General features: G+C 38.8%; 1 protein-coding gene across 5 annotated transcripts in view; it reads left to right on the top strand.

Moving 5' to 3' along the window:
* Positions 1-15,261, top strand: part of TTN (titin) — a 356,587-nt gene that overhangs the window by 180,483 nt on the left and 160,843 nt on the right. For 4 of the 5 annotated variants that reach the window (XM_077319579.1, XM_077319580.1, XM_077319581.1 and 1 more), the window contains 12 exons: positions 79-153; positions 375-449; positions 840-914; positions 1,072-1,146; positions 1,352-1,666; positions 1,852-1,935; positions 2,660-3,049; positions 3,642-3,722; positions 5,516-5,599; positions 5,822-5,905; positions 14,095-14,178; positions 14,517-14,591. In XM_077319579.1, coding sequence (XP_077175694.1) covers positions 79-153; positions 375-449; positions 840-914; positions 1,072-1,146; positions 1,352-1,666; positions 1,852-1,935; positions 2,660-3,049; positions 3,642-3,722; positions 5,516-5,599; positions 5,822-5,905; positions 14,095-14,178; positions 14,517-14,591 — 1,497 coding nt within the window. The remainder of the gene's footprint in view (positions 1-78; positions 154-374; positions 450-839; positions 915-1,071; positions 1,147-1,351; positions 1,667-1,851; positions 1,936-2,659; positions 3,050-3,641; positions 3,723-5,515; positions 5,600-5,821; positions 5,906-14,094; positions 14,179-14,516; positions 14,592-15,261) is intronic. The other variant, XM_077319578.1, reaches the window with a different exon arrangement.

Here is a 15,261-nt window from a genome sequence, read left to right on the forward strand (position 1 = left end):
CTTCACATTGTTTGTTAATGTTGTGTTGGTTTCGTAGCTTTAAAACATACTCTTACAACAATCTAAATGTCTTTAAAGTGCCAGAGGTTCCTAAACCAGTCCCAGAAGAGAAAGTGCCAGTTGCCAAAAAAGTACCAGCTCCTCCAGCAAAAGGTATAATATATTAAATTATGCCAAAGCACATTGTCACAATCATTTCCATTCTTTAAAAGGTATAAAGATCTTGAAAATAACATTTGGTTATGAATGATGTTTGTATAATTCAGTCACTAATGAAATCATTCTAATAATTCACGTAAAACTTTGTCAAGTCTTCTCTGTTTGTGTGTGATGGTTCGAAAGCACATTCTTAAAATGTTGTACTGTCTTTAAAGTGCCTGAAATTCCTAAACCTGTTCCGGAAGAGAAAGTTCCTGTTGCCAAAAAGGTCCCGGCTCCTCCAGCAAAAGGTAGAATATATTAGATTATTCCAAAGCACATTTTAACAATCATTTCCATTCTTCAAGGAGGCATTTAAGAATTTGTATAAATGGTTCTGTTGTCTTCCTTGTTTGTTAGATTAGATATTAGATTATTCCAAAGCACATTTTAACAATCATTTCCATTCTTCAAGGAGGCATTTAAGAATTTGTATAAATGGTTCTGTTGTCTTCCTTGTTTGTTTGTGTTGGCATAAAAATGAACAAATGTTGCGCAGAAAGATAGGTTATTACATAGCAGTAATTTCTAACATTCAATGAAACATTAACTTAAATAGTACCAAATGCTAAGATGTCTTAAATGTTTCTGTGTTGCGGGATTAGAAATGCTTTCTTACAAAAGATATGATATCTTTAAAGTGCCTGAAGTTCCTAAACCGGCCCCGGAAGAGAAAGTGCCTGTTGCCAAAAAAGTGCCACCCCCTCCAGCAAAAGGTATAATATATTAAGTTATTCCAAAGCACATTTTAACATTCGTTACCGTTCCATTTAAGAATTCGTTTAAATTGTTCAGAACATTCTGTTGTCGTCCTTGTTTGTTTGTGGTGGCCTCAAAAAATATATACATTTTTGTAACGCTGTGTCTTTAAAGTGCCTGAAGTCCCTAAACCTGTCCCAGAAGAGAAAGTGCCTGCTCTCAAAAAAGTGCCAGCTCCTCCAGCAAAAGGTACATCCTTATATGATTACACGTGGACATTCATCTTTACGTTACATAACACCCTTAATTGCATAATATTCGTTAACATTCTTCAATGAAGTTTTAAACCCATTGTTTGCGATGTCTTATTTCTTGAATGTTTTGTTTGCTATCGTACATATTTGTGTGTCGTGGCTTGAATTCAAATTCTGAACATCACGTAATATCTTTAAAGTGCCTGAAGTCCCTAAACCTGTACCAGAAGAGAAAGTGCCTGTTCTCAAAAAAGTGCCAGCTCCTCCAGCTAAAGGTACATCCTTGTATGTAATATATGGAAGTATCCGTCTTCGTGTTTATATTCTTCCATTACATTTTAAATCCATTGCTTGTGATGTCTTATTATTTTTCAGTGTTATACTTGCTATTGTATGTGTTTGTCTGTGGTGGCTTGAAATCAAATTCTTAAAAGTACATAATATCTTTAAAGTGCCTGAAGTCCCAGAAGAGAAAGTGCCTGTCCTCAAAAAAGTGACAGCTCCTCCAGCGAAAGGTACATTGATATGTGTCATAAACGCAAATGTTCGTTATTGCCTTAACAAATACTTTATGTGATTCAATTACATGTGAGCGGAAACATTTGTAGCACCTTGTATGTCTCTGTGTTGTTTGTAATCTGATATATTTTGACTGATGCTGTACAAGAAACCATGCTAAAGTAGTGCCATGTCTTTAAAGTACCTGAGGTGCCCAAGAAAATTGTCCCAGAAAAGAAGGTACCTGCGGCTCCTCCTAAAAAAGTGGAAGAACCACCCATAAAAGGTACATCTGTTCTTATCCAGTAAAGTCTGGAGATGCTGTTTTCATAGCACTAGAGTCTGTGTTTTGTCAGTCTGTGAACAATCTTTCTTTCACCGTGTTTTGTTGTTGTTTCATTAATCCATTAAGAAGTTTTTATGTTGTTTTTGTTTTCATACCTTAAACAATTTTAAGGTATCTATCTATAACAGGGGTAGCCAAACCATGGCCCTCCAGATGTCCATGGACTACAATTCCCATGAGCCCCTGCCAATGTGTGTTTGCAGGGGCTCATGGGAATTTGGAGAGCCACAGTTTGGACATCTGGAGAGCCACAGTTTGGTCACCCCTGATCTATAGCAACAATGTATTTCTAAGTCTCATGCAGTGGATTCTGTGCATGTTTATAGGGAAGTATATGCCACTGTGTTTGGTGGAATTTATTCCCCAGTAACTGCATACATAGGATTGCAGTCTGAGATACATATGAGAAAGGTCTATGAGAAAAAGCACCTGCTTCTAATCCAAAGGAAATTAATCCACCTAAACATAATTTTGTGTCTCTGTGAATGTCTTGTAAAGATTTCTTCTTAATCTCTTCTAACATCTTACTCTAATTGTGGTAGTATCACTTCTCTTCTTAAAAAAAAAAAAGATAATCGAGGGCAATTGCAGTTTCATTTTGTTGTTTGCTTTTACATGCCAACCATGTTTTTGAAATTATTAAAAGTTAATAATCTCATTTAAGTGCCAGTGGTACATAAGAAACCCATCCCAGAAGAAAAGATCATAGTTCCTGCTCCCACTGTTGAAAAATATTCTTATGAAGAATACGAAAGGCGTGAGACATATGAGAAGATTGAGGAGTATGTGGTCCAAGAACCTGAAGAACCTGAAGAATATGAGGAAGCCCCAGAACCTGAAGAATATGAAGAAGTCCCAGAACCTGAAATTGAGCAATATGAGGAAGTACCGGAGCCTGAAGAAATCGAACAATATGAGGAAACTCCAGAACCAGAAGAAGTTCAGCAATATGAGGAAACTCTGGAAAGAGAAGAAATTGAATATTATGAAGAGGTTCAAGAGAGAAAAGAGATTGAAGTATATGAGGAGGTGTATGAGGCTCCAGCAGCAAGAGGTATATCAACGCTTTATTTGTTTGCTGTCTTTTGCCCTAATATCAAGCTCTTGTTTTGATGTCAAAATCTTGTTTTTTTGATGTTCATTGCTTGAAAAAATTCAGATCAATCAGGAAATCAGATTAAACCAACTTGGTTTTTAAGGACTTATTTGTGATTACAAATACTAACTTTATTTTTAAAAATACCACACGTTGATCATGTGATCTTTTGGAGATTGGTTTGTCCAAAAAGATCTTTTGGAGATCGGTTTGTCCAAAAAGTTAGCAATCGGAGCTATTTTGTATTAAAAAATGGCTTATTCTTGACTCAGGGACAGGAAAGTAGACTAACAATGATTGTTATCCAACCAATGTTCAGAGTGAAACACGCTTAAAAAAAAAAAAAGCTAGATCTGCAATTTCAAATCTCTGAGAAATTCATCTTTCCAGAAATATATATGAACAGGGGACTATAAAATTATAAATTATAAAATTTTCTCATCTGATCCTCTGCAGTGATCAACTTTCACCCTTATTCTTTTATCCTGTTTTCAGTAGTTTTGTTTATTTGCAAGTAACCATAAAACTCCCTAATACAATGTTTTTCAAGTGCCTGAAATGCCTAAGAGAGCCGTTCCTGAAGAAAAAGCACCCCGTGTTGTACCTAAAAAAGAAGCTCCACCAGCTAAAGGTACATGCTGTTAAACAAATTCCTTTATGTATCCCCCAAAGCCCAAATTTCCTTTGATGTGATATGAGTTTTCATTAGCCAACAAGATCAGGATAATAAATCAACACTTATTTCAAGGCAGGATAATAAACTCATATTTATTTCAATAATTCAGTATTCACTGAACTGCTTAAAGATATAATGGTATGAACCCATTTCCTCCAAAAGCAAAAGGAACCTGTGCTTGTTTCAGGTGGGCCATGTCATGAGATTCTGAGAGTATCTCCTTTCACTCTCATCCCCTTTCTCTCGCTATTCTAGGGGGTTTCCAGTTTTTTAGGGATGGCTTTTTCAGGAAGTATGCCCAGCTGCACTTGGAAGAATTAGCAATGGGAAAGCACCATTGCATAGATAAAATTCTACTCACATTTTTCTGCATCCAAGCCAGTTGTTCCTCTCTGTTTGCCTAAGTTATTGTAAGTTGTCACTGGTGAAAACAGAACAGAGTTCAGAAACTATAGTCATGAAAGCCAATGCTTCTGTGAGGGCTATCTGAGGTGCAAGCCTTCATGGAGCTCCCAAAGTTCTGGAGGGTGTGTAAGATGCCTTCCACCAGGCATTTGGTTGAGGCCAGGGTCCACCTTTACCATCTAATGGGGCCCCCCAGCCAAACAACTGAGCCCCCCATTATCCTCCATTCTGTGCCTGGCCACAATTTAATCGCTAGGCTATGGGTGCTAGAGATAGATCTTCAAACTGATTTTAATGTAAGGGGGTAAGTCCCATTGGATTCAATAGAACTTGTGCTTAAGCATGCCTATGATTACCTGTTAGTTTCAAAATTAAAACATTCCAATTTAAAAATTATAACAAAATAGAAGCTATAATAAAAAAGTTTTATTCTAGATGGTGAGCTTTTGTGTGGATGCACACTTCCTCAGACAATGAAATGGAAATCTCCAGATCACATATATAAAGAGAGAGTAAATTAGCGGTAAATTAGCAAACAGCAAGGTGAAAATATACAACAAATATGTGGTATAATGAATATGTTTAGCAGATTCCAGAGCCTTGCTAGAATAACCAGCTGAGTTTATGTAGAATCTATAATAGTTTATTCCAATTAAGATAGGGATGACCATTGATCATTATGCCACTGACTCTGAAGTAGCCATGTTAACATAAGATTTTAAGATTCATTAACTTGGAGTTTTGAAAATGCAACCTAACATAGAGAGAATGAAAATAAGAGAAGGACTGGATTTTTGATCCAGGCATAGGCTTATATTGTGTTGGTGGGACATTTGTCCAGGTATGTATACCTGGCTTGTAGAACTAGTCTGAAAGTCAAGGGTTTTCCTATATTCTCATTTTACTCACTGGTAAGTTTCTCACTGGTCCCCTTTGGGAAGGGGGGGGGAGGTTCTATTCCACGTGTGTTTGTCTCCCTCTAGTGGCTGATTGGATATCACACAGGTCTACAGGAAGATATACTGAATTAAATCTGTGTGATAGTGAATTGACCACTCGAGGGAGCAAAAAAACATATGCAGAACAAAGAGATACCCCCAAAGAAACAGGAACTTGCTAGCAAGCAAAGTGAGAATGCAGGAAAGCCCAGAGTCAGGTCAATCTAGTTCACCATCTAGAATCATCCTTATTTTATGGAATACTATTTAATCAGATGGGTGTATTTTTTTTTTTCACGGCTGTGATTTTGTGTGAGGCTTTAAGTTGCTTCTGTGTTTTTGCTGTGCTTCTTTTGTAATTCAAAGAATGAGTCATTCTTAAAAAAGCAACCAATGTTTTTGAAGTACCCTCAGTGCAAAAGAAACCAGTCCCAGAAGAAAAAGTGCCTATTGCTGTACCTAAAAAAGAAGTGGCTCCCCCACCTAAAGGTATATTTGTCCTTCACTTGCGATAAACTCTTCCATTTCGTCTTCCATTTATATTTTGTAGAAACGCATTGGGCGTTTGTGTTCATTAGTTGTGCACGTGTACGTCTTCCCTGTCTTGTGAGTTTTTGGCTCTTTGTTTTCTTCTTTCTTAATGATCGCATAACGTTCTTCCAAGAAGGCTACATAAATGACTCACTAAAAGTAAATACTGTGTCTTTAAAGTTCCGGAAGTGCCCAAGAAAGCTGTCCCTGAAGAAAAAGTGCCAAAGGCTGTCCCAAAAAGAAAGGAGCCTCCACCGCCTAAAGGTAGAATCCGTATGAAAGTAACAAAAATATTCTTGTTCTTGTATTCATGTGTCTTTATTGTTAATACTAATGCCATACAAGAGCAGGGTACACCAGGGATTTCCAACCCGGGTTCTGCAGAACCCTGGGGTTATGCAAGAGCTCCCCAGGGATTATGCAACATTTCCAAGTTTGGATGGCTACTGACATATTTAGATGCCACTGGAGCCTATTACTTTACAGGCCTGGGCTCATTCTGCACATGTAGGATAATGTACTTTAACTATGCTGTTGCAGCTGGATTTTCCTGTGCGGAACAGGGAAATCTACTTCAAAAGTGCATTGGAAGTGAATTAACCATTAGGTTAAGTCTCTTTCTCTATAATGGAAATGGTAAATGATTGATTGGTTGGCTTCTTCATCTTACTTCTGCGCCCACTTCACTGAAGGGGTACGTCACCACTTCCGGGGTTCCTCGATGCCTGCAATACATTTCAGGGGGTTCTTCCATGGTCAAAAAGTTGGAAAAGGCTGGTATACAGACTATCTTATGGCAAGTCTTTCTCTGAGAAACTTTAAGTGCACCCTATTTTTAAAGCCTTTGCCATTCCCCAGAGAGCTGTCCCCAAGGAAATAGTATCTATCACAGTGCATGACGTAGGAGAACCTCCAAAATAATTTGGAACTAATAGTATAGTCGGATCTCTTGCTCAAGTCCATAATTTAAAGACAAATATTAATGAAGGAAAGCATAATTAGGCCATAGCAGAGGCGTTTAAATTTTATAACTCAAGCAGAAGGTATATCCTATGAAACTGCGAAAACCTAAACGTAAATTTTCTTTTCATTTACAAGTAGCCTTGTAAATGACTTGATCAGGGATTGTTAAGACAAACGTGCTATATATATAATTTCGGTTTGCCTGTGCTACCTTATTAAGGTTAAATAACTCGTTAGCAAGTAACTGACTAGGCAGCAAGTCCTTAAAATGTAATTCAGCCTGTAAATAACGGGATTACTAAAAATGGTAACATTTCCAGCTTTTCTTGTCATCACGTTGCTGCATTTCACCTAAATTTCATCTAAAGATACTGTCCATTTTTTAAAAAAATTCTTAAAGAAAACTAATATCTTTAAAGATCCTGAAGTTCATGAGGTAATTATTTTAGAAGAAAAGGTTCCACATATTATTTCCAGAGTAATTGGAAATTATTTCCACCAATTGAAGGTACATCAATATTTAATTTGATTCAATTCACAACATAAATAAGTTTAGAAAATCAGTCAGCATCAGTTTTTTGCACTTAAGATCATGGCAGGAACATTGCTGAGGTTTTATGTGTGGCTTTTATCACTATTTATGTAACCCACCACAAGACTGTTCACCAAGAGCGGTGGGGATTTGTTCATCTTTGCTGTCTGTTGTCTTTCTAACCTATATTTTGTGAGTCCTTTTGACATTTCTGAAATATACTAATATCTTTAAAGTGCTTGAACCAGAAGAGGAAGCTCTCCCAGAAAGAAAGGCTCCAAAACAGGAAGCTCCCCCAGCAAAAGGTATATCATCCCTTTCACAAATTTCCAAGCTTACCTTAAAGGACTTTATTGTTCTTGATTAAGTTTGTTGTCCTCACCCCTTTCCTTTGTGTCTTCTGTGTGTTCCATTTGTCCATATACTCAAACTGAAACTAATATCTTTAAAGTGCCTCTACCAGCAAAGAGAGCTGTACCCGAAAAGAAGAAACCCACCCCACCCCTTAAAGAAGCAGCACCACTTATTGAAGGTAATTCATCTCCACCTGAAACTGGAGTGAAATGGGAGGTGCATACAAGAAAGTGAAAGAAGAGATAAGGAAAGATAGATGGAGGAGGGGAAAGGCAAATGCCATTTTGGGCTGTATCAACAGGGGCATCACATCAGAAACACAAGATGTCATAGTCCCATTGTATACGGCACTGGTCAGACCACACCTGGAGTACTGTGTGCAGTTCTGGAGGCCTCACTTCAAGAAGGACGTAGATAAAATTGAAAGGGTACAGAGGAGAGCGACGAGGATGATCTGTGGCCAAGGGACCAAGCCCTATGAAGATAGGTTGAGGGACTTGGGAATGTTCAGCCTGAAGAAAAGGAGGTTGAGAGGGGACATGATAGCCCTCTTTAAGTATTTGAAAGGTTGTCACTTGGAGGAGGGCAGGATGCTGTTTCTGTTGGCTGCAGAGGAGAGGACACGCAGTAATGGGTTTTAACTTCAAGTACAACGATATAGGCTAGATATCAGGAAAAAAATTTCACAGTCAGAGTAGTTCAGCAGTGGAATAGGCTGCCTAAGGAGGTGGTGAGCTCCCCCTCACTGGCAGTCTTCAAGCAAAGGTTGGATACACACTTTTCTTGGATGCTTTAGGATGCTTAGGGCTGATCCTGCGTTGAGCAGGGGGTTGGACTAGATGGCCTGTATGGCCCCTTCCAACTCTATGATTCTATGATTCTATGATTCTATGTGTTGTCCTTTCATTTTTGACCCCCTGATCTCATTAGAATCATAGAATTATAATCACAGAATTATTAAAGTTGAGTGTTTTGTGCAAGGTGAACAAAGTGACAAAATGATTGCAGTTTTGTGCAAATCTGGAGATTAAGGAGATAAAGTTGGTATTGAGTACTCTGAAGTCTCTCAAACAGATCTCAATATCAACACCTATAGCCGAAAATCTCTTCCGATATCCTGCTTTCAGTATGAATCTTTCGAGTATTAGAGTACTCACAGTGCTGGTTAAAAGGAGGAATCTCAGAATATTTTGTTACTTTGGATCTATTAGTGCAAGTTTCTCCAGGGAAGAACTAAAAGGAGACTTATAAAGTAGCTCTGTTTCATCATTGTAATTCTAGCATGGTAGAAACCACAAATATAGATCTTCACCGGAGGATGGGTTCCATTTCAGTTGTTCGTCTTGTGTACCATTTGTATTAACCTTTGAATTAAAATACCCGTGTTTCTAAAAAAGACTAATATCTTTAAAGCACCTGAAGTTCAAGAGATGCCACACGAAATACCTCCTTTTTGGACTTCTCAAGAACTGGAACCTCCAGCCGCTAAAGGTACATCACCTTTTCAATGAAAAATGATTATTAAGGGACTAAAGTTAAGGCATTCCAAGTAAGCCACTCTTACGGCATGATCACAATTCTTCTGTACTTCATGCACTAGCTTCACAAATAATCTCTTTCTGTTTGTCTGTTTCTTTGTGTTTCACAATTTTTAACTTTCCTAAAACAAACTAATATCTTTAAAGCGACATCAAAGAAAGTCATCTCTGACGAACAAGTATCATTTCCAGTCGCTAAGAAAGGAGCTACATCGATTGAAGGTACATGCGCCTTTAATTGCGAATCTCATCCTCTAACCTCTTGGGGAGTGTTCTCGATGTTCTGTGTTATAGAGCCCAAGTTTCTAGCTGTATTAATGTATTTAGGGCAGCTTATATTGCGGTTCTAAGCAAAGTTACGTCCTATTGATTTATGTGGATTTGGATGAGTACGACTCCACTTAGGATTGACTTGTTAATATATATTATATTGCATTGGCTTTATTCATGGGATCTACATTCAATATAAGAAAATAACTATTCATGAACAGCAGAAAATAAATCACAAACAAAAAAAAAAGAAAGAACAAGATACAAGTGCAATAGCACGTCAAGCACTCAGATTTCCAGGGTGTAAGCTTTCAGGAGTCGAAGCTCTCTTTGTCAGATCCCATCCAAAACAAAAACAAACATACAAACAAAAATTATCATAATTTTAAAAGTGGTATTCAGTATGCCCCAGGTATTGCTGAGTAAAAGTTTCTGTCTCAAACATTTAAGGAAAGGAAAAACTTCTTATTTATTTATTTATTGTCATTTTTCAGCCTGCTGTCTCAGGGCAGCTTACAACATTAATATATAATAATAATTAAAATAATTAAAACAATTAACAGTTAAATCGACCAAACAGTTCTTACATGGTATGCATACAAGAAAGTGAAAGAAGAGATAAGGAAAGATAGATGGAGGAGGGGAACGCTGGAAGAAACTGCTTAAGCCATTGTGCTTAGATTTCACTTGTATCTGAACATTTATTATTATTATTATTATTATTATTATTATTATTATTAGCTGATCTGCATAGCAAAGCATCTAATTTGATCTTGTCTTGTAAAATTATAGAATTTCCTTACTCTGCTATTGCCCTTCTTCCTACATTTGGAAGGGGGTAGCTTAGTCTGTTGACCAACCCAAAGATTGATTTCTACTGAGGCTCAAGGCAGATGTTACAATGGAAACTTCATTTCCAGAAAGTTGGTTTTCCTCCAATTACATATAGAAACATAGAATCCTAGAGCTGGGAGGGGCCATACTGGCCATCTAGTCCAACTCCCTGCTCAATGCAAGATCAGCATAAAGCATCCAGGATAAGGAGCCATACAGCTGAAGACTGCCAGTGAGGGGGAGCTCCCCACCTCCTTAGGCAGTCGATTCCACTGCTAAACTCCCCTGACTGTGAAAATATACAGCAGCAGTTGGGAGAATACGGATGAGGGGAACTGACTCCCTATCCTACCTGCATTTCTTTCAGCTTAATTTCATTAACACTTCACCTAAAAAGGAATTTGGGAATTGGACGGTGGGGAGGTAAGAGGTAGAAGTGAATAGGATTCATTCCCCCTCTCCCGTATGCATGTTTTGTACTCAAAACTGGATATTCCATGCATTTTATATAGGACCGAGCAGACCCAAGATTAGGCAAAATAGGTCTGCTAACATCACATTGAGTTTTAACTTGAGTAATTTCATTAAATTTTGAGATAGGGCTTATTCTGAGGATGTATAACCAAGCAATATTGGATTTATTAAATAAAGTTGGGCTCTCTGTAGGTTTTTAGTTTTTGGTTGTGGTTTTCTTGTCCTAAGATGTTGTGGTTATGGTTTTCTATGTCTTAAAAAAAACACTAATATCTTTAAAGTGTCAGAAGTATATGAAGAAATAGAAGAAATGGAAGAAACAGCTGCCATTCCTAAGAAACCGGAGACTACGCTTAGTAAAGGTACATTGTCTCAACAAGTGGTGTTTAAGGCAACCAAGCTAGGAAAACGAGAATTCTTCATGACTTAAATCTTATTCAAATTAATATTATTCTTTAGAGTTTTAACGATTCTTACAAGGAAATTAATTTTGTTTATTGTCCGAAGTGCCGAGAAAAGGAGCGATTGAAGAGAAGACGGCCGTTAAAAAATTTAAAAAATCAGAACCAGTTTCTCAAACAGCAGAACCAATGACTATACCTAAAACAGCACCGTCTCACCTGCCAAAAGACAGATTGACTCCCAAACCCCCCAAATCAGAGTCTACTCCTGTACCCAAAACTTTGACGCCACAAGTTGGGGAAAAGGAGACAGCCATTGCCGAACCCCACAAAAAAGCACCTACTGCAGGGCCAGAAATAACAGGACGGGAACTGTCTGAAGAAAAGATGACTGTTGCTAAATCCAAAAGGAGAGTTATTGTAGAGACAGGAATATTAGAGGCTCAAGTGCCTGAAGAGTTATTCATAGATAGAGAGTCCGTTGAAGTGCCAGAAACAGCAGAAGTTCAAATACTGGAAAAGGAAGTGGTTGTTACTAAACCGAAAAAAACAGAATCTGTCACAGTGCCTGAAACAGCTGAGCCTGAAGTGTTTGAGGAGAAGATCCTCGTGAGTAAACCCAAAAGGAGAGCTATTGGAGTTTCGGGAAAAGAGGTGTCTGAGAAGACAGTAGTTGTTGCTAAACCCAGAAAAGCTCTGGCCGTACCTGAAACCATAGAGACTGAAATGCTAGAAGAGGAGGTAGTCGTTGCCCAACCCAGAAAAATAGAATCTGTGGCAGAGTTCGAGACAACTGAGCCTGAAATATCTGAAGAAAAGATGGTTGTTGCAAAAACCAAAAGGAGAGCTGTAGCGGTTTCTAAAAAAGCAGAGGCTGTAGTATCTGAGGAGACAATAGCTATAGCTAAACCCCGAAAGGGTATTGCAGTACCTGAAACCATAGAGACTGAAATGGTAGGAGAGGAGGTAGTTGTTGCCCAACCCAGAAAAATAGAATCTGTGGCAGAGTTCGAGACAACTGAGCCTGAAATATCTGAAGAAAAGATGGTTGTTGCAAAAACCAAAAGGAGAGCTGTAGCGGTTTCTAAAAAAGCAGAGGCTGTAGTATCTGAGGAGACAATAGCTATAGCTAAACCCCGAAAGGGTATTGCAGTACCTGAAACCATAGAGACTGAAATGGTAGGAGAGGAGGTAGTTGTTGCCCAACCCAGAAAAATAGAATCTGTGGTAGAGTTCGAGACAACAGAGCCTGAAATACCTGAAGAGAAGATGGTTGTCACAAAAACCAAAAGGAGAGCTGTAGCGGTTTCTAAAACAGCAGAGGCTGTAGTTTCTGAGGAGACAATAGCTATAGCTAAACCCCGAAAGGGTATTGCAGTACCTGAAACCATAGAGACTGAAATGCTAGAGGAGATAGTCATTGCTAAACCGAGAAAACCAGAATCTGTGGTAGAGTTTGAGACAACAGAGCCTGAAGTATCTGAAGAGAAGATGGCGCTAGTGAAAACCAAATGGAGAGAACTTGTGGTTTCTGAAAAAGTGAAGTCTCAGGAGCCACAAGGGACAGTAGATGTAGCTGAAGCTCCCAAACTAGAACCTGTTGGGAGGCCTAAAATGCTAGAACCCGAATTACCCGACGAGCAGTTGATTGATACTAAATCGAGAAAACCAAAATCTGTTCCAGTGGCTACAACAGTGGAGTCTGAATTGTCAGAGGAGGAAGTATCCCTCGCGAAACCCCCAAAACCAAAGTCTAAAACAGTAGAGGCTGAAGTTGGGGAAGCAAAGACATTGCAAACAAAACCTAAAAAACCAGTAACTGTTGCAGTGCCTGAAATGGCCAAAGCTCAAGAGCCAGAAAAGAAGATAACGGCTTCCCGGCCTAGGAAACAAGAACCTTCTGCTGTTCATGAGACTGTAGAACCTCTGCCATCGCAAGGTAGATGCCGCTCAAAGAAAGAAAAATATGCTAATGTCTTAATAAGTGTTTGTCGTCTTGTGCTGGGAACAAAAGCCATGTTTGTGTGGCATTTGTGATGAAGTTTGTGCGTCATGTCATTTGTAAATATGAGTATGTCAGAATCATGTTTAGTATTTGTTGTGTTCGGTTTGTCCCTCCGTCTTTTTGGATATTGTTCTACTTATAATATCTTCTTCAATTCTTACCATTAACACTACCTAATATTTTTAAGTGTCTGACGTACTCGAGGAACCTGTCCCAGAAACGTAAGTAATTCTTCCCATGCCTAAAAATCAAAACAAAGCAGAAGCTCTGCTGAGTATTGAAATAAGGGAGGGAAAAGAGTCTTTTTGTTTTGTTGATGTCCATTTGACGTCCAAGTGACTAATATCTTTTAAGAAGTTTTTCACGCTATCTGCCGCAGAAATGTCAGTATAATTGCAGCTCCGTTCTTGTTTCGATGCAGATGTATATTTCCCGTTAGGACGAAATTTTACTTGCAGTGGCGTCCGAAGCCTAAGTCCTTTGAAGCCAGCGGTTTTAGTCCATAAACTCCACTTAGGATAATCCCGTTTTAAAAACTCAAGCTCAAATTGCGGCATCAAATTGGAAAAGGCCCGTATTTAATTCAGTCACGTTTGTCAGGAAGCTCACACAGAGGGGATGGTCTCCCAAAATGGGCATTATAGTATCACAGCAATTTAAAACTCTTTCAGAAGTTCAGTTGAGTTTAGCCTTTACTCCTCTATCAATAACAGGAAAATACAAAAGTCCCACTAAAAACATTATGTACATCAATGTGGGAAGTCCTGAGGAAAAATGGGAGATGGATGTTCTTCAGAAAATTCTTTCGGAAGACCTGAAAAGAAATAATGGCATGGCACTGATTCATTTCTCAGCTCTAGAAGCATTGAGGAAGTACTTTACACAACGTACTGTGGGAGAGGGGCACTTCCTGCTTCCTGCTGTGTAGGCCTCTGTGCAGTTTTATTGCCTAATCATGAATGTCTTTGTGTCCTTTTCTGTTTGTTCAGTAGTACATTTTGTTGTCTGCTTATTTTCTTCTTCATACTGTGTTGTGAACCTTTTGAAGTTCTTCCAAGTAAAATATACTAATCTCTTTAAAGTTCCCGAGGTACCCAAGAAGATTGTGACAGAAGAGAAAGTTACCATTGCAGTGCCTAAAAAGCCAGAACTTCCACCCGCCAAAGGTACACCTCAGTCATGGTGTCATTCTGAAGGGAGGGGGAAATGTAGTTGTGTTGGCTTTCCCCCTCTTGACAACTCTTTCTTCTTCTAAAAACTATCTTTCCTTCCTTAACAGAGAATATCAGAGTAGGTTCCAGCCACAATCCAAAGGATTTAACCACCCTTTCGCCCCATTTATTTCAATGGGACTTTGCACATGAACGTGCGCTGGATTGTGTCGCCGTTATATGACATCACCACTAACCTTCTCAATATTCCTCTAAAGGTGGTTCTTCTTAAGACTTTAACCTACAGGGTAACATGCTGAAGTGTAATAAAAAGTAATCCTGTTTCTTTAAAGTGCCCGAGGTCCCCAAGAAACCGGTTCCAGAAGAGAAGGTGCCAGCCCCTGTACCAGAAGCACGTCCAGCTAAAGGTACTTTTGGCATGGCTGATAAAACAGAAGTGGGGGACACATGTGGGGAAGAATCATATATTTAACCATTTCTATCCTCTCAATTATCATCTTCCAGCTTTATGATTGGAATCCGCAAATCAAAATTTGTCTCATTTGTATCCAGGCATACTTGTGTAAAAAAAAAAAAAAGATCCTTTTCGCTAACATTAGAATATGTGTGTAGAATATGTATGCCCATTTTCTTAGGAGTGTATGTCCCAGTTAATTCAGTAGGAATTGAAAGCCAATGGCTTGGCTTCCATTGTAGCCGAAAGGGATTTTCATCCATCTTCCACTTTCCACACTGCATCCCAAAATATACCCTGCTCCTTTTGAGGGAAAGGGGGCAGCACCCCTGCCGAGCAGTATGGTGTGGCGGTCAGCCTACAGTAGAGGAAGAAAACCCCTCCGCCTTATATCTCTGGGACTCAGGCCAGCATATGTAAGATTATGTTTGCTTAAAGTGCCATCAAGTCACAGCTGAATTATGGCAACCCTGTGGAATTTTCAAGGCAGGATGTGAACAGAGGTGGTTTTGTGTAACAACCCTGGTAATTATCACCTTAAATAGTACCTGAGGGACCACTTACTCCAAATGCATCCCTCTTCGTTCAGTTAACGCTAACTTGCTGACAATCCCTGGACTCAG

The sequence above is a fragment of the Paroedura picta genome, chromosome 2 (genome assembly GCF_049243985.1).
Source record: "Paroedura picta isolate Pp20150507F chromosome 2, Ppicta_v3.0, whole genome shotgun sequence".
Taxonomy (NCBI): Eukaryota; Metazoa; Chordata; class Lepidosauria; order Squamata; family Gekkonidae; genus Paroedura; species Paroedura picta.